Genomic DNA, 24,140 nt, shown 5'->3' on the forward strand with positions numbered 1-24,140 from the left:
ACAGCAGCTGGGCCGACACACTCTCATAGAGTGGCCTACAGTGATGTGTTTGCCCCTCTGTGCTGCTTCCCTGCGCAGCCTAAGTCCCCACAAGAGCCAAGTTTCACACAATTCTTCCTGCTGGCATCCATGTTAGAGAAAGTCTGTCAAGGTGTGCAACAACATAATGCAGCCTACGCTTTCCCTCAGCTGTTGTTCACTCTTTTCGCTGCTCTGTCCGTCTCGTGTGCCTCTCTGCTTATCTCTCGCTGCCACTCTTCAGCTCGACTGTACAACATCCATCCAGAGCATCGCAGTGCAACTCTGCCTCAGTTTCTGCTTCTGATTTGTGTTTGCCTGCGTGTCTGTTCACACTCAGACACTCCAAACAATGTCTTTTCACCACCAAATGTATTCGTGATGACATGTTTTCATAGTTTTCATTAATGTCATTTTGTTTTATGCTCTTCTCCAGTGAGTGGAACAGATTTTATTTCTGGTTTTGCAACATCCCAAACACAGATCACAGCTATTGTATTCTTTGCACGGACGACTCCAAAAGTCACAACTTCCAGACAATGGACCAAACAAATATGCTTTGCTTCCTAAAATGTTCATCAGTTCTTTCAGACCAGCTCTGACTGGCAGACCGACTCTCTTCTAGTTTTTACCTTGTTTCTTGTGATAATTTTAGTTTATAATGCAGGACATTCCTCTAAATCTGATCGCATTCAAGGCTTCATTATATCAGGAGCCTTGCAGTAACACATCACACAGATCCACCTCTTCTCTGCTTTGGTTGATTTAAGTGCTGTGGAGGAGAAAGCAGAGATGAAACAACACACATATGCACTGAACTGCACCGCGACTTCTTAAACATGTAACTGACATGTGAAATTACCACCTAGACACCGAGATGTCAGGTAAGAATAATAATAGAATAATCCGCAACAGGCTTCATCCACTGATGTTAAACGATAAGTCTGGAGATATTCTTTATTTTTCTTTGTGTCAACCCCAAAAACAACAAGTAAACAAGTATAGTGTGTATCTTCTTCCCCTGTGTCAAAGAGATCCATTGTCCATAAACTAATAAAAACAGATCAATGAGCCACACTGCTGCACACTCATTACCATGAACACACACACTGTACTTTATTTTGACTGAATCACACCCACAAATACCAAATGTGGATCCATCCGCAGCTGAAAATAGTCCCCAACAAATGCACTATTTTCCTCCTGTTTGTGTAACGTTTAATATAAACAACAGGGAGCAGCTGTTTTAGGAAAACCGAACTTTAATTTGTGAGCTGTTTTTGGAAGATTAACTATCTGGCAGCTACTGTTAGCAGCCGTTAACAGAGTTACTTTAGCAACAAGTGAAGCTTTCTGTCAGAGAGTCGAGGCAGAGCAGCTGGAGGACATCAGACGAAACTCCAGAAAACATTTTCTATATAAGAATTTATCCAGTTTCACTAAAATCCACTTAGTGTTGTAAAGCCTCACCCACAAGAAGTCACATACTGTTACAGACTTCAGAAATGACATTTCATATCCGTGTGTGTGTGTGTGTGTGTGTGTGTGTGTGTGTGTGTGTGTGTGTGTGTTTTGTGTACCATTTCAAAGGAGAAGCAAACCGAAAAAATACATTTATTTTATTTATATTAAATGTAAATGTCCTTCTCTCTCCTCTTAATAATGTGATTGTAAAATAGCCGCACAGAATTCCATTAATATCCTCCAATAGTCAAAAACACATGCTGTCTTGTCCTTGTCTTCTTAGACTGTTTGTGGGAAACACTTGCTCATGAGACGAAGCAGGTAAACAACTTGTAAGAGGAAGTAAGCAGCAGGTGTAAAAGGTTAAGTTCTTTGTAAGAAGACGGGAGTAAAACGAGGAGACGGAGGTGTGATTTGTTGGAGTGAGAGGAAGGTAGAGCAGAGACGTGACATGTTTCTTGAAGAGATGGGTTTTCAATCCCCTCCGGTACATAGCCAGTGACTATGCAGTCCTGAATGGGATGGGAAGGTCACCCCTCCATTGGGAGACAAGTCGAGGCCGCCTTAAGGCAATTCACCCTAGGAAAGGAGGAACTAAGCTCCCGGTAGGAGCTGATAGGCTGCTATAGACTCAATAAGAGACAAACCCCCTGGGAACCGTATGCAGTGTGGCCTTTTATGAAGATTATTTCTATTACAATTAGACACCAGGGCTCACTTACCCTTGTTATTTAGTTTTTTTTCTTCTGAAAGGTCGCTAAGTTCAAGGTCTTCAGCAGTGTAAGTCCACAGAACACCTGCTGTTGTGATACATTTACTTAAACCTAAACGCAGCATTAGACTCTAAATGAAAAAGGACAAAGTTAAACGGAACGCTACTGTGGGCAAACATTAGTGGACTTAATTATGAGATGGGAGGACATATCTCTGGATCAGACAGACGCTTACAGTATGTCCTCTCCTACTTCTGCAAGGTCACGCATGAAAAGGTCTGCCGATCATCAAGCTGCGCAGCCTGTGCACACCAATGTTATCTGAGCAAACATACCAGTTTCAATCTTGTGTTAATTATTTATTTCTGCCTGAGTATTTATTCCCCACAGTTTGTAGAAGTTGCAGGTCCACAATCTATTTCTATAATCTATTATAGAATTTATAATCTATATATTCTGCGAAGCAGAAAACTCAAAATCTGAAGCTCTGAGCAGGAATGACTTTTAGAAAAGCCGACAGCAAACACAATGAATCAGAATCAGCGTTATTGGCCAAGTGTGTGAAACCATATAAGGAATCTGACTCCAGTTTTCCGTTTCTTTCTTTCTTTCTTTCTTTCTTTCTTGTACTTCTGTGTACATACACAGAAGTACAAGACGAAAGTAACCAGAAGTATATACATAGTTTACATGCAACGCATGTTGGGAAGCTGGCTATTAGGAAGTGCATTGTCACACCATGTTTGATTTATTTATCATTTACTCTACCTAAACAAAATGTTTGTGTTCATTTAAAACTAATATTTTTGAATATAAGGAAATGGATTCATTTATTTAAGGAAGTTTCTTCAGATGCATCATCTTCTGTACAAGATGTCATGTAGCCTCAGCAATATTTTTGACAATATGAAATGGATCTGGAAAGTTTTTGCGTTTACACCCAAATGTAACTAAGTACATTTACTCAAGTAGTAGTAAGTTCAAATTTGAGGTGATTATATTTTACTTGAGTATTTCCATTTGATCCTACTTTATGTTTATACTCCACTACATCTGAGAAATTAATATTGTACTTTTTACTCCATTACATTTGTCTGACAGCTTTAGTTACTTTTCAGATTACAGTTTTTCAGCAGCTGGAGAATGCTTCGTCACAAAGCTGAAAACAGGCTGTTGACTTTTTGAAGATACGTGGTTCAAACAGGACACAAAGCTACAAACATGACGATCTTATAGAAGATGATGAATTATAGTTGTGCTGATTTTAATTTACATACTGTTGGGTAATTTAATCTACTGCAGTAAACTGCAACATACTGTACACATTAACGATGCAGAAATATTCATCCAAAAACATAGAGTATAAGAGTGAAACACTGAGTTACAGCACAATGCTTTTTAACATTATAAATATCCCCCATTTGATTATTTTCTCACCATTGTGTCATACAAAGTTCACTAGAATAACACATTTGACACAGATTCACGCCTCCATTCTCAATCCCATAATCCCGTGCAGCTCCGCACTCGAAGGGTAATGGGATGTCACAGAAACCTCTTCACCCCCCCTCTCAGACGATGTTCTCAGAGGACATGAAAAATTCAGCCATGCTTGAAAAGGGCATCAGCTTCTAAGAACTAAGAGGTGTTTACGTCTTGTGTTTAAAACATGCCTCTCTTATTGGTTTAACACGCTGTAATTATTGTCTCACTTTTACAGTGATGTTTAGAGGACAACTGGAGTGCTGCCTGTAATCATTTGTATTTATAATTCATAACAGTCTGGATCTCAGTCTGTGTGGATTGAGAAGCTGCAGCAGTCGCTCAGCATCCTCTGTAAGAGCCTGACTCACCTTTGCTCTTCCTGGCAACAGATGACTCTGAACTCCCACTGCTCCTCATTAGAGTCGAGTTCATTAGGCAGCTAATACCTGTTGCCTGTGTTGGAGGGGCCGTAGTGTGGGGTCAGTAGCCATTAGCCAGTCCGTCCTCTCGAGCTTTCTCCGGCTCTGAACCCCGGTCAGGACGAGACTGGCGATTTATGACAAAGTGTATCTTTCATTACCCAACAGACCGAGTTCAGCAAGTCATTAAGTGCGGCTTTGCAGGAATGATGCGGCAAGTTTCTGGGGAGAAGTGAGGGAGCGCTACATGAGAGGCTGAGGAGAGAGAGGATCGTAGAAATGTATAATTACAAGGGAAGAAATGCTAAGGCATAGGGGAGGAGTGTGTGTCAGGGATAAAAGTACCTGTTGTTACTTAATATAAGCTTGTTATGAATGTGTTTGCATATTCTGTGCAGTTAGTATTACACACTGCTATCCTTGTTCCGCTCTGAAAGACATTACAGAGCGTGTGTGTGTGTGTGTGTGTGTGTGTGTGTGTGTGTGTGTGTTTTGTGTGTGTGTTCACCAAGGCGGCACCTCCTCTGGATGTTTATCCTGGCACTTCATTTAGGTTCCTCAGTGATAATACACACAGTCTTTGGGGACGCTGATTGTCCTGCTCGACACGAACACAGCTTCACACACACACACGCACAACGCTGACGAGCGGACTTGCCCCACTGCCAAGTCCAATTAACGGCTACAGCCACATCAGCATGCCCCTTGTGTTTGGTCAAAATGAATTTACCAACAAACTTTTTAATCAAATTGCACCACAAACCCTGAGGGGTGATTGGCTCTCTGCACTCCACAGTTTGGTGCTGCGATGTTCGTCTCCCACATTAGGGAGCTGTGATTCAGCCATGAAGCATGGCCTTTTCCTTGCTTCTTGCGAGCGGAAGAAAAATGATCCTTCAGCATTTCCTTCAGTTTGTTAAATTACAGAGAGCAACACAATCAAAGGCACAGTCTGTCCGGTGGAAAGCAAAAATTCTCAAATGTCAGTGGGATTTTGTTGTGTTTAATAATAGTCATTTACAGACATGTGCTGCTGACACTTTAGCTATAGAGAGGATAGGTATGAAAATTAAAAATGAGAAAGCAAACCATTCCAGCTGAATGTTAGATAACTTTGGTAGCTTAACTCAAAAGCATATGAACGAAGTGTGTAAGAGGCTTCTGATAAACTGGTACATTAGCTTCTTTGTCTTTTCTGTCTGTCTTATGAGATTGTCTCAGAAGCACCATTCAAAATGTTTATAACTCATTTTTGTATCACTGTAATGGCTGATGTCACAATGAGAACTCCGGTATTATTTTATGAAAGTGCTTCATGCATGTGTGTGAGACTATACCCTCTTCATATCCATGTGTAACAGCAGAGCTTCTTCCTTCAGTCTGTTGTTTAACTAGCTGGTCTGAACGCCTCCCAGCCTTCACCGGAGCAGACAGCTCTCGTGGATGTTTACAGTTATTCTGACACAACTGGCAAAAGTGAGACTGCTGCTCTCTAGATTGTAGACGCTGTTTAATTCCACTCGTGATATTTCTAGTAGGGATGTAGAGGGCTGAGCAGGTAGGCTTTTAAAAATATGGGTTTTATTTATCCCAAAAAGACGGACAGAGGACAAATAAGAGACATTTGATTTAGCGTTGGGCTGTCTCTGCTATTATAGGCAGCCTGAAACGCTGTTACTTATATTTACTTACTATATATATAACGGAGTAGGCTACTGAATAGTACTTTGTCTTCTATTGTGAAGACCTTTCTCGCAGGTCCATAGTTTTGCAAATATTCTCTATGGCACCTTTAACATTTGTTCTTCTTTATGCGGACATAAACAAATTGTTAAATTATGTGCAGGTGATTTTAAATCCCGTGTGGGAAAGGCAGACTCCTCCAGAAGCAATAAAAACTATTATCTAGAGAGGTAAAATGGAAATACAAGGAATTCTGCTGGAAAATGCCAACCAGAAATATACAATCAATATAAAACACAAGACAACAAATAATGGACTTTTGCCTCAAATCTGTGAAAATGCAAAGATTGGAAAGATGATTCTAATATATATTCATAGAGTGTGTGTGAAGAATATGGACAGACTAGCCAGCATTACCTGTGTAACTTAGACTAAGATTACCTCATGAAATACACACGTGCATCTCATGATGTAAACATGTTGGACATTGTTACGTTCTGTGGGAGTTTGATATTGAAGCATTTAATCTTTATTTTTATAGTGTATAGTTTTGTGCTCTCTGTTAACAGATGAGGAGAACATAGACTCCATCAGCAAACACATTTCAGGCTGCTGTTTCCCAGAGTTTTCTCTCCCTCCCTCTGTATGCCATCCATCATGTGTGTCTGAGAGTCGAGGGGAAATGGACTCGCACCTCACCTCCGAAACCTTTTGATTACCCATTTTCCTTCTAATGCCACGTGAGTCCACGCTGGCTAAACCTCATGACAGACAACCCATTAAGGAATATAACTACTTGCCCACTCCGCTCTGCTTCCCTGCGTGCCCTCCCTCCCCAACTCCAGGCTCTCAACATCCCCCCCCCTCTATGCACTCTGATTAATTTCCAAACTAACTTGTTTATCGTCCACTGCTGCCTTTCAGAAGTGGCCAGCACAATAGATCCTTTTCCTCCTCACACGACTGACTTCGCTTTGACTTTGAAAATGGCCAGGAATTATTCATCGGCTGTCTTCCTCTACTTTACATTTGCTCAGAGAAGAAGAGCACAAAATCGCAGTCTCCTCAGTCTCTTTATTTCCTCATCCTCTTCTCCCTCGGTCGTTTTACACTTCAAGCCATCTTGACCTTTCTCAAGGGGGCTCGTGGTGCAGAGGAGGGAGCTGGTGTGACCTCCAAGTAAGAGAGAAGGTCGCTCTGTTGATTCCTTAAGGATCCCCTAAAGCCAGTGTGCTCTATAGAAATGCACATGGACGGACTCAGAGCACACTCGGGCGTTATGATAAGATGACACTTAACGGATCCCTCAGGGAGGAATCGTCCTCCAGGACAAATAGCAAAGGACTTCAGAATGTGTAAGAATATGAAACGACCGTATGCAAAAAAACAGCAAAGAAAAGAAGCGATAGAGAACGCGTATTATTATAAATTCATGAAGTAACATTTCCACATTGAAATGTTTAAAAGAGACCCCTTATCCTAAATGTTTCCTACACTTTCCAAACCTAGAGAAATCAGAAACTTTAATCGAGGTATCGGTCAGTTTCATTTGCTCTCCTGTAATGGTAATGTATCCCTTTTGTGCGTGTGTCAGCGTTGTTGTTGGCTGCCAGAAGCTGTCATGAATTGACTTTTTATCAAGTTTTAAGCCACATTTTTAGATCTTGATCGTTTTTAAGGATTTTAGTATTCGGACGTCTTGATCTTAAGTTATGAGAGAAACAAGCTGAGCAAACTCAACAGCATTGGAGAATGCCAAAACTTGAAACTGCTTTAATCCATATTTTTACAAGTTTTTAATTGCCGGGCCCTTTAGAGAGGATGACACCTTTGAGAATAATTAGGCTCCCAGTTAAAACCTCCTGAAAGTCTGGATCTTAGTTATCAGAAGAACAAGCTGAGCAAACATTAGCAGTTAGTTGGCAGCCCCTCCATTCTGAGTCCGCCGAACCGCAGCGTAGAGACACCGACTCTTAACATGAAACATCCCCTGGTCCGTTTGTTTTGGAGATGAGGAAACCTCTACAGATGATTCGGCTCCTGAGAGCAGGAGAATCTGACGGAAATGGACGCCACCAAAGTCTGTCTTTTTTTCTGTTCTTTATTGAGCGTACCCTCGTGCCAGAAAATGACATATTGTGTGTTTTATTTAGCACGTTTGGAAACTATGTTACTGACTGAGCTAAATACTAAAATGCGCACATTAACTAAGCTCATATTCTGATGTTGAGCAGGTATAATGTCGACCATTTGCCTGTCAGCATGCTAACATTAGCTGATTAGCCATAAACACAAAGTACAGCTCAGGCTGATGGGAATGCCGTTAGTTTTGCAGGTACAGTACAGTCTATGATGAAAAGCTACAGCTCATTGTCGTAATTAGTCACACCTACTTGGTCCGATAATAATTAATGTTATGGCCGTCAATATAAAGGCCTTAAACCTGCTCTAATCTATTATCAGATGACTTTTTAATGTGAAGGTGTCGCTTGTGTTGACAAACCCACAGCTAATTATCACTTGACTCTGCAGTTGGCCTCAGCTCTACAAAGTGTTTTGTGTCTTTTAGCTCGTTGTTTTGGTTTTTCAGGCAGAAATAATACCATGTACACTACCTGCCAAGCTCAAAACAACAGTTGGCAACAAGCTGGTGAACTGAACATGTAGAAGCTGAAAAGCCAGATATTTCCCTCAGCAGTTTGAGACCAAGTACAGAACTAAAATGAGAGTCAGACAGACAGATGATACTTAGATCATTTATTGTCCGCCATTAGATTAAATCAGTTTTCACAGCCTGAACATACGAGAAAAACAATTGAGGAACATCAATCCCAAAAGCAGCCAGAAGAAACACAGCACAGTCACAAGAACATGAGTCCATTTAGTGTTATTGCTACAGTTTGTTGTGGGCGGGGATGGCAGAGAGCACAAAGCTCTTACAGTAGCATACCTTTTTACAAATCAGAGATCTGCTTCGGCTGCCGGATGGATAGTGGAGTGAAGCCTGAGTTCAGGGGATGGCTGGGGTCATGTGCTATGGTGAGTGCTTTGTGTGGGATGACAGTGTCAATGAGGGCTGTAGGAGGTTGTGAGTAGGAGACCCATGATTTTGGAGTCAGTGTGTGTAATTTTGAGAAGTTTGTTCCTGTTGGTGACAGTGAGCATGGTGAAGTAGCTTGTGGAGCAGTAAAGGAGGATGGGTTTGAAAATGCTCCCGTACAAGAGGGCAGATGTGGGGTATGACTGAGGGAGCCCTGAGTTTCTGTTGGCAGCATTTGTGGACTTTGGTAGTGTGATGACACGTTCGCCAAATCAATCTGTGATAATGTGTCAGTATAGAGTGCTTCAGGAGTCCTGACACCCCAGAATGAGTCAGCATTTTTGCTCTTCCAGTTTATTCGTCCTGAACTCAATGGGTTTTTTGGTTAGATGCCTGAAATAAGTTCTGTGGTTAACAAAAGCTTAATATATTTTAATGTTCTGTTCTGTTCTGTGAATTTTGAAGCTTTTACACGTCTTAAAAAAGGGGGTCGCTAACAAGTGGCTAAATAAGACTACTATGCGTATTACGCCGAACACGAGTCCACCTTTAGCTTTAGTGTTGGTGACGTGCAATGCGACAATGATGTAGTTTGTTCATAACACAATGTTAGCTTTTTACTTGTGGCTATTGCATTTACGCTTCAGAATGTTTTGCTAAACAATGACTTCAATGGAAAAATCCCATCAGCTCTTTATCGAGGCAACCAGGTGATGTGTTTAATACTGTTGTGTTGCCTCGAAGTGTCATCTAAAAGTAAGTCAAAAATAGTTCTGTTCTTAAATGTCTTCAGTTGAATGAAGACAGAGAGATAGCCACCTTGTCGACGTCCGGTGGCTGACTCCCGTGCAGTAACGTGCTAGGATTATGGTTGACCTTTCACCGCAGCCAAATCACAACATCAGCTGTCTGATGTGCACCTCTCACCTCTTTATATTTATCAGTGGGTCGGTGGGAGGACAGCCACCTGCCAAGGGCCATTAGACCTGAACTCAAATGTATGCCCCAAGTTTGCATAAAGGGAGATCATTAAAATGCAATTACCACACAAGAAAGCAACCTGGACTAAACCTAAACGAGTCCAGCACTCGCATAAAAAAACATTAGCGAGTGAAAGGTTGCCACATCCCATGCATCACTCTACAGCTAAGCTGTTGACGACCGCTAATGAAAGCAATTGTATAGTCTTAAAAAACAATAGGAAAAGAGCAGAACTAAGAATTCAGTTAAGACTTGGCCTGATGTGTTTATCCAGACGTGTTGAAATGATTGTTCTGTTCAAGCATGGATTAATGCAGGGTTGACTTTCAAAGCTTATTATCTGGACATGAAACTGTCCTCCTTTAAAGAAAAATCTGTTAAAACTCGATCACCTAGCAGATGCAGTCGGTGTCACAGTAAACTGACACTTGGCCTGTGAGCAGTAAATTGTGTCATCCATCTGGCCTGTCCTCAACATCGCCCTCTCCCTCATCGACCCACGTCCCGTACAGCCTGAACTATGCTGCCACTAATTACAATTATTAATTGAAAATAGGAAATCAATGGCTCTGAATTAAACACAAGCGTGCATGTTTGTATATCGGTCAGCCGTCTCCTAATAACTCAGCTTTGTGTGACATAGTTGTCTCCTGACAGGGCGTTTCAAAGCATGAAAACTGAAATGCAATTCACACACAGTTAGTTCTGTTATAGGCGACTTTCATCAGTTTGTTTTGGAGGTGAGAGTGGCTTACTACAGAAAAGCACCCACCTCCACTGCTTCTTTTAGAAAGTATTGTTTACTCATTTGTCAAGGGAGTGCACGGTGGCTGTCTAACAGTGTGCTGATGGAAATAGTTTTACTCATGCAAGCAGTGTGGCATTAAATAAAGTGGTGCATTGCTGGGCAATACCCGGGTGCTGTTGGAAATATAAATGTACTCTACTTCTGGTTCATGACTGTATGCTTTCCCGAGGCTCAACGAGTCTCTGCTGTTGACCTTAGTCAATGAGCCTGTGGGACATTTCAGTTAAAAAGCAGTCTGGGTGTGATTTGCTGCGCCGTAAAGTAATCATTTGCAATTTTTTTCATATACCGGTAAATAAAACACATTTTTCACCCTGCGCCGATACAATAATGATTCCACCAATAGATTGTCCTTACTTTGCTGTTCAGCTGTGAGGGCTACTCTATTTCTTCTTCTGCAATAGGAAGTTATTGTCTTTGTGTTTATGGAAGCAACAATAACAATTTGTTTTGAATAAATACGAGGGAGTAGTATTTAATAATAAATTATATTGAGCCAGGGCCTGCAGTAAATACAAAACACCAAAGCAGGGACTGCTTATCACCAAAGGTGTCGTCCAAGTCATGAAAAACAAGCTTCTGCAGATTTCTTCTCTCGCCCTGTTCCATAGGCTTTTGACAAAGATGGCATTGAATTAAAAATGAATGAATTGAGCTAGAGGCTGTGTGTGTGTGTGTGTGTGTGTGTGTGTGTGTGTGTGTGTGTGTGTGTGTGTGTGTGTGTGTGTGTGTGTGTGTGTGTGTGTGTGTGTGTGTGTGTGTGTGTGTGTGTACTGACTGGATAGTTTGTTGGCTTTTGCCCAACAGACGCTGCGAGTGCAGCTGAGAGGGCGTTCATTGGCTGACAGCTGCATTGATCCAGCATCTCGACTGGGTGAATGTTGAAGGGGAGCATGGTGACAGACACAGAACAACTTTATAATCATTTATTCATCCCTGCAACAAACCATTTAGCAGCTCGAGGTTCAGAGAATACGAGGCCTTTTCTCCGTCTGCAGTCTCATCAAGCACATGTATGATAATCTCTTGAACCAGATGTCTGCATATGAATTCTTCAAATGAGATAAGTAAGTTATTTATTAACCACCAAATAGCCATTAGCAACACCTCATAAACCTTTTTTTGGACCGGATTAGTTGAGTAATCGATTAGTTGATCAACAGAAAATAAATCTGCAACAATTTTGATAATTGAATACAACTTGTGTTTTAAGCAGAATCTCAAAAACGTACGCTTCTCCAGCTTCTCAAATAGGATTGTTTGCCCTTGTTGTTTTTCTTGGTCTCCTATGATCTGATTGGACAAAACAAGCTGTTTTAATATGTCGCCTTTGTGATGGCAAATTGTGATTTAGAAATGTTCATTATTTTCTGGCATTTTATAGACCAGAACAATTCAGGATAACACATTTGTTTGTCAGATCAAAGAATAATGAAAATAATCATTAAATACTACGCTTTATAAATGCCTTGTTGAAAAATGTGTGTACATTCATGGAAGAAGCTCCACCTCTACAGTAAGCGAGCACATGCACGTCTATGTATATTTTCTTGTAAGATAGACTTTTGCATCTTTGCCCCCCCCCTCCCTGTCCTCCCCCTGAGCATGCAGCATTATTTGTCCAGGTGAACACGAATAAACTCCAATAAAGCCACACTGTAGCTCACAGTCAGGCCCCCGCAAACCCACAGTGTGATCAGCGGGGCAGAACCAAGACAAATGAGTGCGGTTGCTGCTCCATAGATCAACAGATGGCCCGGTGGCAGTCGGAGTGCTGCTGTGTTTTCGGCCACTCAGCACTATCCCTCTGCCTCACTTATTGGCAGGGTATTCCCCCAACGTCCCTGTCCGATCAGGCAGCTCGTCAATCACCCTCTCACTGGGGCGTGTGTATCCTCTTTATGGGAAAACAATTTTCTCATCATGTTGGGAGCACAAGTTTGATTGTAAATCTGAGTTTGCAAGTTCAGTAGTTCAGGGGTTTCGCAGTGTCTTTAAATGATATCTCAACTCAGATTCCTCCAAATAATTAAATACACACCCACACTCTAGTGGGTCTTTGGAAATCAACAATCAATGTTCTCCTTTCAGTATTGTGTTTTCACTTGTCCCCCACTCTAATTCTGATTCAATCGGCCGAAAAATAAAGCTGTCAACGACGACACAAAAGCAACAAATTCAATTGCAGATGGGTTTTTATTTTACTCTTGTGAATTTATTTCACACAGTAAATCGCTATAACCTTGTGGAGCACCCCATGACTGTATTGACAGGTGTGAATAATGTAATACACTGTCAGTGGTTGTTTAGGGCAGGAGTGGAAGCAGATGTCTCTGCCACTCCAGATCAATTTAATGCTGGAGAGGTTTTGTATGAAACAGCAGATTAGTTCTCGGCTCTGTGTTTGTGCGAGAAGTTTAAAAAGTGTGTCTGCGAGTGGAAAGAGTACGAGAAGAGCCGCCTAACCCTCCTGCTCCAGAGTAGCTCGGCAATACAGGATTGTATTTGTCCAACACCGTACTGGCTGCACTGTTATGCACGGCCAGTATGTGTGTTTGGAAGTGTTGCTAAGAACCATAAATAAAAGTTTAGGAAAGCACATCTCTGTACACTCAAATGATCACAGCCCCAGAAATGCATATTGACATATTTCTGTTCAGGCCACATAGCACTTTTGTGTAAGCAAACCAACTCAACCAACTGACTCCCACCTGATAATGACTAATGAATGATGATTATATTTGCATAACTTTTCCCTGTGTCATGAAAAAGCGGTACAGTGAAACCCTTAAGGTTTTTTTTATTTTTACGAATGGCTGAAGAGACAAGAGAGAAGCGCATTTAGAGTAGGTGCTGCAGACGATTTAATGACGACATCAATCAGCCTCTCGCAGCGTGTGTGCAGACATTACCTAAAGCACTTCACAGGCCTTTACAATACAATACAAAACAATGGTAAAAATAGAACTGGTAACTGTATGAAAGTTTTATATTGGCGCATAATTATATCATGTACTTTGAATTTTGCTTGAAAAATGAATTTCTCTAAAGGATAAGGCTCGTATAATGTGGTTAGCACTGAATGTATTATAACCTTATTATGCTGAATGTATAACGACCTGCCGATGTGACTTTTAACAGTATTACAAAAGCAGCTCCGAATCATGAATATGATAAAATAAATAAATGCGTTGCACCTAGTTCATATATACACGGCAACATTACATGTCATGGATTCATACGGAGAAGCATAATAGTGTTATCGTTATCATTATCAGGGCTTTTGGCTCCCAGAGGTGTGAAGGCACTTTCAGATATAAGTGATGAACTCCTGTTTGGGCTGCAGCTTTGCATCTAAATACAAACCTGTGGAACTGGCTTGTAAGTGACTCACCAACTCAGTCCATGTGTTTACATAAATGAAAGCTGATCTCTTTGCCAGCTGTAAGTGTGACGTGAACATGTGCAGGACAAAGACTTCAGGGAAATATTACAGAGCAGCGTGATAGAAGTAAAATAAATAGACATGGTGGTGACGCATCCCTGTATTGATCCTGACATAAAGTGCGTCTTGAAGTCTAAATAAGTGCGTTTTCACTACTGAACGTTTGACTATTTGTAAAATCCAGACACATTTACACTGTAAGGAGTAAACGTGGTCTCACTGTTGCCTCTCACTTGTAGTCCTAAAGAAGGTAAATAAGAAGAGTGAAATGAAAACAAGATGAAAGGAGAGATGTGATTACAGACCTGCTCTACAGTTACATTCAGTTCAGCATTACCAGTGTAATAGGAAGGTAGCAGATTGGGAGCTTTGCATCAGTCTCCCTTGTTGTCCTTGAAACCTGAGAGCACTGCTGGTGAAACATTATGAGTAACCTTAGAATTAGGCAGAAATTAGGCCGGTCTGCTTTTTTCGCTTCATTTATCTGTCTCCCACCATGTGTTCAGGCCATAAAGTGATTTGACATTCAGCCATATTTTTGAAGAAAATATGGCTGAATGTCAAATCACTTTTGTCAGCCTCGCCACAATTCGTCAACTGAGGGTTAACGAGGTTTATCTGCACTTTGACGAGTTTTGAGAAATACGCATTTGAAAATTCAACAGTTCATAACGTGGACACTATAAAACCAATTCCAACCAATGTTGACACATCACATGCTACACACTAGGTAGCAGTGGCGGGCCGTGCATTTCACACCTAGGCCTTCAGTGATATCCTACACAGTCCTACCTGAATTATTCCCCCTCTTAATACCATCACCGGGCGTTGCATCACCTTAACATAGTCAAGTACAACAGAGTTATATTAATATTTCTGAAACATTTATAATCAATAAATCTGCATTTACAATTAACAGTGTTAAACTACCAGCTTTAAGATCGCTAGGATACTGTCAACACTTAAAAATAAAAGGCGCTTTTAAGGGATTAGTCTACAGAGTTTTATTAAGTCCACTAAAAGTATGTGAGCTTTAACAAGTGTGTTCACTTAACAGCAGCATTGTCGCACCTAAAGCAGTTTCATTTAAGAAACGTGACGATAAAGAATAAAGACACATAAACTATTCACTGAAAATAAAAGAAAACAAACAAATAATGTGCATTTGTTCATGAGGATATCTTTGCGACAGTGGTGAAAGTGTATTCATAGCCTTGAATGTCCACTTTGATAAAGGTTAAACCAAAACAATTCAACAAGTCTCCTTGAGTACTTTTACTGCACAGCTGAGCCAGTGCGCCACACACATCTCTACATCTCTTGCAGAAGCATCAAACATTTTATATATTTGTCAAAAAACAAAATGCTTGTTACCAAAACAACTGATTATTTGAACACAAAATCCATCCTCCTTTCTTTCCTCAAGAAGACTTCAATGACTCTGTTGTACAGTTTATCTGTGCGTTTCAGTTCCACCAATAAGTTATTTTCTATAGACATGGAGGCTAATGCTGAAACGCCTGTGATAGACTCGTTAGCGTCGGGGTTGGCCGTTCTCTTCTAACGATGTCTAGCTTTTCTTGAAAGGTTTGTCTCGAAAATGGCATTGTAATTATATCTGCGACCAAATCGATATCTTCTCCTCCTTCAGCCATTGTGGGTTGAAAAAACAGCTTGTAGAAATCTACACAAACTAACTCCTTCAAAGGTTGGACGTGGACGTGCTGACGTTATCGTACGCCTGCTAGCTGGCCCCGATGTCGCCAACTCGAAATCTGATTGGTTAACGCCACAGTTTTGTCTCCGTTCACTTTAAGCGACAGGCGCCCGCACTGTTGATTCTGAAGGCCTCAGGGCAGATTTCTTGGATCCATGGCAACACATCATGGCTGAAATATGATTGGATAAAAGCTCTAACATAAAGGCCACACCTCCAAATCTCGATCTGAGGCTGCGCAACCAAGAGGAAAGCTATGAAATGAAGAGAAGAGACTATGGGGAATAATTTAATACATATTTGTGGAAAAAATATATCAAAATTAAATTTATATTCTGATGATGTTTAGGCCAGCAGAGAAGGCCTTGCTGGCCCTGACGGCACTCCACTGCTAGGTAGTGAAGTTAAGACTATTTGGGCCAATTCAGTGTATTATGGGTAGAAACTAAACTAGACAGATAGACCTTTGTGGTTCCGAAATGGTTGGAAAACCAGAGTCCCAAGGGTTTATCTGACATTTCCCCAAAATGAAATTGAAAATGTAACCCTCAACTGTATTTTATGCAACTTAGCTTTACACAAGTTCCACGTGGCAGGAAACTTAAAAGTGAAAATTATATTTGCTAATAAATCTGAATTCTTAAGACTTTTTATTAAACTACTAAAGATCTTAACTTGAACTACTCTCTACTAGATTACATATAAAACATTTGGCAGCAAAACTGTTTTGAATAATTTATTCCTGTGCTTAAAATGATCACGTGATTCAGTTCCCGCCCTGCTATTGGTTGTCAGCAGATGGACCTTTGTGATACTGAAATGATGCTTGAACATGTGGAGATAGACCTTTGTAGATCTCACTGACTCAGCAGATATATACAAAATCTGCATAAATGAGTGATGCAGATAGACCCTGTTCACTTTAAAGCCGTTTGAGACATAGACCTCAAATGTGTCCAATTTGTCAGATAGACCTCGTTAACCCTCAGTTGACGACATGTCAACTGGTTTCAACTGTAAAGAAATACTGATTTAAGTTCTATGGCCATTATAAACCAAATGAACTCACTACAAATGTCCACCTCCTTAGGTTTTACTTGGCTACCACTGCACAGCCTTTCACATTTATACATGTGCAGTAAAATGATAAATTATTGTTATTATTGTTATTATTACTATATAAGTATTAGAAAGTAGTAAAATAAGACACTGCACAGAAGTGAGGTGCATGTGAATACACTTCTGTTAGCACATAACTCCCTCTGAAAGCACACATTGTGTTTGTGAAGAGAGAGTCCGGCTGGTTGTCTCCACCTGCTGACTGGCAGCTTCATTCATCAGGAAATCTCTTTTACAATTTTCCCTGGAAAGAACAAAAAAACAAAACAAAAACGATACACCCTGACTCAACGTGAGCTGTGATGTACATTAGTGGTGATGATACCGCTGGCAAATGTTATCCTAAGCCGGATGCCATGCCATCAGATGAACTACAGTGGATATGAGTCATGACGCTGAAGTGCGCTTCTTGTTTTGACTCATTATGGAGTCCTTCAGCTTGAGCAACAGGGGTCTTATTTTTAGCTTCTTCTGACCTTTAAAGTCTTTGTTATGTCTGGAGGCAATTATACAACTTGTTTTTTTATTCTTTAAAAAAGAGTTTAATCACCTTTCTGTAGTTACCCCCCCCTCCCAGGAACTCTTGTCCTGAATAGCCTCTCGTGTTCAACGCTGGGCAGTTAGAAAGTCAAGTTTTATGTTTTATGAAATGAAAAATAAAGAAACCTCATGATGACAGAAATGATTATCCGTCTGTCTGTGGATCTTCCAATTAGCTGCTGCATTAAAAAGGAAGTTTTAAACATGACTGTTTGAGTATGTTCTGAGTGTGAAGAGTAAAGGCAGTCATGGACTTTATATTTGGAAGCTGTAATTGCTGCTCTAACAGCTGTTCTGTTGTGCAGCTTATATTTGTATAGGTGAGAGAGTTTGTTAGAGTTTCTGCTATAAAAAGAAAAAAATACAATTCTTCATCTCTATATTAAGTAAATAGCATTTCAAAATCATTCAACTGCCCGCTCCTGTTATCACCTCGTGAATAGTCTTGATTAATGCCTCGTTCAAGGCTTCCTGAAGGCAAGCACTGTTTGGAACATGCAGTACAATCAACATTAAATTGCTTTTGAGTTTTACTTTACCAAAATGCCTTTTGAACCAGCAGTGCCCACTATTTCAAAACAGAGTATTATAAAGGTTACCCGTGCTTCTCTTTCCTCTGGTTGTATACAGCTGTAGTCACCATGTGTAGGATTTCAGAACAAACGTGATATTAGATTTTAACAGCCGGAAAATAGTGGGAGTGGTTCAAAATGTCTTGTGCGGCTACAATAGACTGTATTAAAGAAGTGTAGCCACCGTGACGTCACCTGTTGGTTTGTGGACTACCGATTTGAAGACACAAGTTTGGCATTTTGGCCGTCGCCATCTTGGTTTTTTGGAGCCAGAAGAGACGAGCGAGGCACAGCGGGGCCAAGTACCGTTAGCATAGCAAATGCATAGTAACCAGCTAGCGTTAGCTACCTTGCTTGGTCAGGAAGGTGCATCTGTAATTCACGTTTAACTGTAATATTATTGGGTTGCTCATTTTGGCTAGTGAAAGACATACCTAAAACAGAATGTACTTACTGAATGCTAACGTTATATAAACCATTTAACAACCAAATGCACCAACAAATACAAGGTCTACTGCTAATGAACTACCTGTTGTAGTCTTTCTCCACTACTGTCTAATGAATTCTTATGTTCACTGAGCGACAGTCATTTATAGTGATGTCATTCTTTTCTTTTGTATCAAGACTTATATGAGAATATCTTTTGCTATCTCATATCTGTCAGTTAAGTATGACGCCACAGCCAAGAGACAGTTAGGTTCCCTTATACGTATATTCTTGTTAGATTTTATATAAAATGTATGAAACAAATACAGTAACTAATTACTCTTCTCTGCATAATTCATTACTAAAAGAAGTTAGGAGCAAAGTGTGGTTAAGAGCTGCAGCTTCACCAATAATCTCATATCTGTCAGTGAAGAATGAAGGTAGAGCGAGGAGACAGGTAAACAAATCAGACGCATACAAGCGCCTCTGAAGCTCACTAATTAACAGGTTCTTTAATCTGAACACAAACTGAAATATAAAAGGGACAGTTTGTGGTTTTTAGGGCAAGTAAAGCAGCGTAACTGTTTCTTGGTTGTGAGCAGTGAGCTCCGTAACCGCTGCACATGTAACTCCCAATAAACACAACTTGGCGTTTTTACCTCTTTGTTTGTGTATAAATAATACAAAGAATGTTAATGTTTAATAAATGAGCTGTGGAGAACTGAGAACTGGTCTAGCTGTCTCCCCCTGCACCCAGTCTTTATGCTTTGATAAGCTAATCCTCTCCGGGTTTAGCCTCATACTCTATACACACTCTTAATATATGAGAATGGTGTAGTCATTTCCCAAAATGTCTTAACTATTCCTTTAACCAAGAATGAATATGCTTTTGATAACAACCTCTGGATGACTAAAGTAGCCTGAATTCAAGAGACGGCAACAGACATAAAGTCCCAGGTTCAGAATGTAACCTGCGTGTGTTTCTGTTTTAGACATGAGAGAGAAAAGAGCCAAACCAAAGAGCAAGCTCACCTTTTATTATTGGCAAAGACTGACTACACCAAATACAACTCTAGAAATATTCCTTAAAGAGTTAGCCCTTGCCAAAGTGTATTATGCAGCTGCTAATTTAGTGCAGAAAGTTCTGCTTAGTGTCAGCGAGCTACTCTTGATCAAAGTCATTAGTCACTTGATTTGGACTCTTTGCTGCTGAATAATTGAGGCTGTGAGAGGATAAAGGATTTGACGATGCTGGCTCACTAGTTAGGAGAAATAAAGAGAACTCCCATCTTTGAGAGAGAGCCAGGAGGAGGAGAGAAATAAAGGGCGAGAGAGTAAATTAGAGGAAGATTGAGATACTGAGTGAGGGTACTGTCCACCACAGTACTGAAACATTTAATACTATAATATCTGTTAGACTACCACCCACGTTTGGGGGGAAAGTCCTCCAAGTCTGTTCCCCCTTCTCTCGCTGCCATTTCCGGGGTTTCTCAAGGCCATTCATTCAGAGCTCTTGGCCATCAGACTCTGGGCACTTTACTTCCCTTCTGTGGACTGCATTCACCCTGTGAGCATATATCAAAAAGATAATAGTGCTTTGATTTATGTTATCTTGAGATGATGTAATACACAATAAAATGTCCCGTCTTTTGTACTTGTTTTCATCTCATGTCATCGGGTTGTGATTTATACCAGCGATTCATCCAATTACAGACCTGTGATGTATTTTCTGAATACAGATCCTGAGAATCTGTTGAATCCACTCATCAGTGTAAATAAAGGGAAGGAGACAGCTTGAAGAAAGGTTTCTTATCATGACTTTCTTCCAGTTACAAAGGACTGAAAAGCCTGAAAATAACCGTGCCCATTAATATGTAGATCTCAGGATAACGCAACATCTGAGGCCTCAGTGTGCTTCAAATGAAGCAGTTTGTAAACTGTCGCAAGGCAAAAGTGTTTATTGCTGTTCCAAACGGCCACACTCGAAGGTGGCGTGAAAAGCCTTCAGTTGTAGAGACGGAGGAGAAATCATTATCATTTTTATTTTATTTCAATAACGACACACACTTTCAGTCTCTCCTGGAAGTGATCCGAGGTGTTGCATAAGAAGTGAATGCCTACGTTTTCTGCCCTGCTGACCAATCACTGCGGGGCTGTACATGTCAGACTGTTGGTTTCAGAAAGTTACAGAATTGTCGAACGTGTTATTCCACAGAAGTGTAATTTGTGATCAGTCATGCAAGTTAAATAGTCGCTACGTCAGAACCTTTGCAGGAAAGGCGTTTCCATATCCCGTTAAGCACATCAAATCTTTTTCGACAAAGGCAAAAAACACCTTAAGGGAATGTCAAAACCTTTGTGCGAAATTGAGGAAGATTTATTGATATTTTCTGTTTCCATACAGCTTTTCTATTACGATACTTCACTAAAGGTTCTGCACAACCTCTCACAACCTTCGTTGTCTTTATCCTCCCGCAAAATGTGGTTCAAATACTATAGTTTGTCTTATTCTGCCTTCAAGTCATGTTGAACGTATGTTAATAGAGCACATTTGAAGAAGCCAGCAAAGTAAATAATGCTGAGAAACTGGAAATGTTTTTTAAATTAAAATTGTTGATAGAAATATTCTGGGTGCTGCTACAATGGTTTTAGGTCAAATATATAAAAACTAACTAACTACTTTTCCTGGGGAGCAATTCGTATAGTAATTGATTACTTTAAGAAGGTTAAGAGTAAAGTGTAATTTGTTCCAACAGTGATGCACCAGGACTGCATTACTCTCCTCCAAAGCATCAGATTATCTGAAAACTCTATTTTTGTGCTTTTGTATGTGAGTTTCTAGTTTTAAAATCACTATACACATACAGTTGGCTTGCCTTGCCTGCACTAAGGTATCTTTTGATATGAAGAGATCTCAGACCAGCTGGGTTGGTAAACATCAACGTGCTGTATAGAGTTTACTGATGTCCATTTGCTGCTTTAAGAGAACTGTAGATCAAAATTCTTCAGGCCGTCGCTTCGACAGCAGATGTACCACAACTGCTCCCCTCTGAGAAGTGTTCAAGGTGCCTCAGTGTAGGTTAAACTGATATAAAACTCAATTATTTCAGCCAGTATTCATGAAGACTGGGACCAATACTTTGTTGTGAGTTTGTGGACGGTTGTCTTTTCTAATCCATTTCTTTTTACAGTCCAAATACAAGAGCAAACAAAGCTCTTCTCTTTTCCATCTTCTACTTAACATGACGTCTTAAGGGCATCATCTCCTCTGTACCTGTTCTAGAGGAAGCCTTGAAGCTCCTTTCCTTTGCATTTAGAGATTTCGACCAGCTCCTATCATGGATTCTGGGTCATTTCAGTCAGTTAGGAACCTTCCTAAGCAAAAAAGACGGCAGCTGTTGTCTCTGATTGGCTTTTCCTGCTCTGAGCAGTCATGTGATCAGTCATGTGAATACTATAGAGCTGCTCTTAACTGTTGCCAAACTAGAAGTGAGTCGCTTGATAAATGTGTCTTATTTCTCACTTTCAGCTGAGAACTGTTTTACTCCAAGGTTTTCTTAGAGAGCTTTGTCAAGTGTAATTCTTAGCAGCTGATAAATACGGGTCTTGTACTCTCTCTTTCTCCTCGTCTTTTCTCACCTGACCTCACTTCACCTCGCCTTTCTCCACCTCACATCAACCCTCTCATGTGGATTACTTCATTTTTAGGTGTGCGTGCATCCTGCGGACCTCTCGACTCGCACAGTTTTAAATCAAATGTTGACTCATACCCTCCTCTGTGTCCAGGCTGTCAGAGTGACTTCTGGGGGCCCCACTGCAGTAACCGCTGTCAGTGCCGGAACGGGGCCAAATGTAACCCGATAACCGGAGCCTGCGTCTGCACCGACGGCTTCCAGGGCTGGCGCTGCGAGGAGACCTGCGACCCCAACCTCTACGGCAAGGAATGCCTGCTGGAGTGCCAGTGCCTCAACGGCGCCACCTGCCACCATCAGACCGGCCAGTGCCTGTGTGCGCCCGGATACACCGGGGCCTTGTGAGTAGCCCGCTGAATGTGATGCATGATGTGTTGAAGGGCTTTTGCGTTATTACAGATGCAGCGATTTCCAGATAAAAATAATGAAGTTGAAGTTTGAAATTAGGGAAGAAGGAATTTATGCAACTGCTTCATGTAATACTTCATCTGTGTGATACATTATTAAGGTAGACCTAATCGAAATGTGCTGCTAAGAGTTATCTATCATTGAGGTTATAACATTTCTAACATACATTCTACATCAGTAGGTTTTATTACATGAAGGAAGGATGATTCTTTTTTCTTTTATATATTAAAGTAATATACCAAAGAGTAATTACATTTCTCTTAAACACAAAGATTTCTTAGTAATGAACTAAAACTCAAATGCAGTCAAAGCTCCTCATACAATCGACACAATCACACCCTGCTGTGTAAAAAGAAAATATTGCAACTGAAGACGAATCAAAAAACAACCTGCATTTATTTAATGGGGAGAAACAAAACTGATATAGATTTCTTCTAAATTTGCCAAAATGTAGCATTAGATAAAAGTGTCTTAATATAAGACACGAGGAAAGTTTCATTGTTAATTATTTGACCATATCCCCCTGTAGTGCAACCTCCACTTCAGCAGCTCTTACATGCACCGAACTCTCCAGCTTTACTGATCTGTATTCTTTTTGAATGGCTATTGACGGTATTTTCTGGTTTATGAAGTCATACAAGGAGATATCAAAAGGTCCCCTTTGACTCTAATATGTCACCAAACTTAAAGAAGAATTGTGAACCTGGTTTCATCCCATGTAAAGATTTCTGTTCCAGACATGTCTGTGAATGAGCACATATTTAATAAGAGAATGCCTCATTTGTATATTTAAACAAGAAAGTAATCTGAAAGATTGTACCAGTACTACAAAAAATACTAAGCTTAATGTAAGCACGTTTCATGGTGATTAGTTTCCCCTGTCGTGTCTCACCTTAATAAATATGGTATATTTTTATGTCACGAAACTACAAGTATTGATGGTGTCCTAATTAAGTCTAAATTAAGTCTTTCTCATTTACAATATGTTCCCTTTCCAAAGCGAGGGCTTGCTTATAACTTATTCACTAGTAGTTTTGACACTTATTACCCCACACAGGTCCGCTGTTCTAAAGTTGCTTCCTCTTCATATTGATCTGTGCAGGTTTTATGATGTGGGATTTAAGGTGCTAAATGGAGCCCGTCTCTGAGAAAAAGAGTCTGTGTGATCCTTTACAAGCCAAAAAGCTCCGGCAGCTGAAAATTAAACAGCAAGTTTAGTCAGTGCATTAGTTCTTAGTCTAGAAGAAACTAAAAAATATATTTTAACAGATATGTTTGAAAATCATTGAAGTGTTTCAATAATGAAGGAGAGGTTTCTCCTTGTCTTTGTTCTTGTGCTGCTGATCGGGAATAGAATGTGTGCATCTCGATGAACCTCCATTCATTTCAAGGTGTAGCTCATCACTTATCGATGTGGTCTATTAATTACAGCAGTTGTGTGCTATAATGGATTTACTGAGTATGAAGAGGAGGCGACTTGAGAAGAGACAATCTGTGTGGTTGAATAAATGTCAAACTACTAGTGTATCTATACTTAGTGAATTCGTTATAAGCAAGACCTCACTTTGGCCCATACTGAGCAAAGCATATTAAGATCGTAACTCGCTTAG

At 40.4% G+C, this 24,140-nt stretch overlaps 1 protein-coding gene across 4 annotated transcripts in view; it reads left to right on the forward strand.

The window, feature by feature from the left end:
• The window catches only part of LOC115006445 (multiple epidermal growth factor-like domains protein 11), a 125,202-nt gene that overhangs the window by 52,076 nt on the left and 48,986 nt on the right, over nucleotides 1-24,140 (forward strand). For all 4 annotated transcript variants that reach the window (XM_029428700.1, XM_029428702.1, XM_029428699.1 and 1 more), the window contains exon 7: nucleotides 22,217-22,463. In XM_029428700.1, coding sequence (XP_029284560.1) covers nucleotides 22,217-22,463 — 247 coding nt within the window. The remainder of the gene's footprint in view (nucleotides 1-22,216; nucleotides 22,464-24,140) is intronic.

Source organism: Cottoperca gobio, chromosome 3 (assembly GCF_900634415.1).
Source record: "Cottoperca gobio chromosome 3, fCotGob3.1, whole genome shotgun sequence".
NCBI classification, from domain to species: domain Eukaryota; kingdom Metazoa; phylum Chordata; class Actinopteri; order Perciformes; family Bovichtidae; genus Cottoperca; species Cottoperca gobio.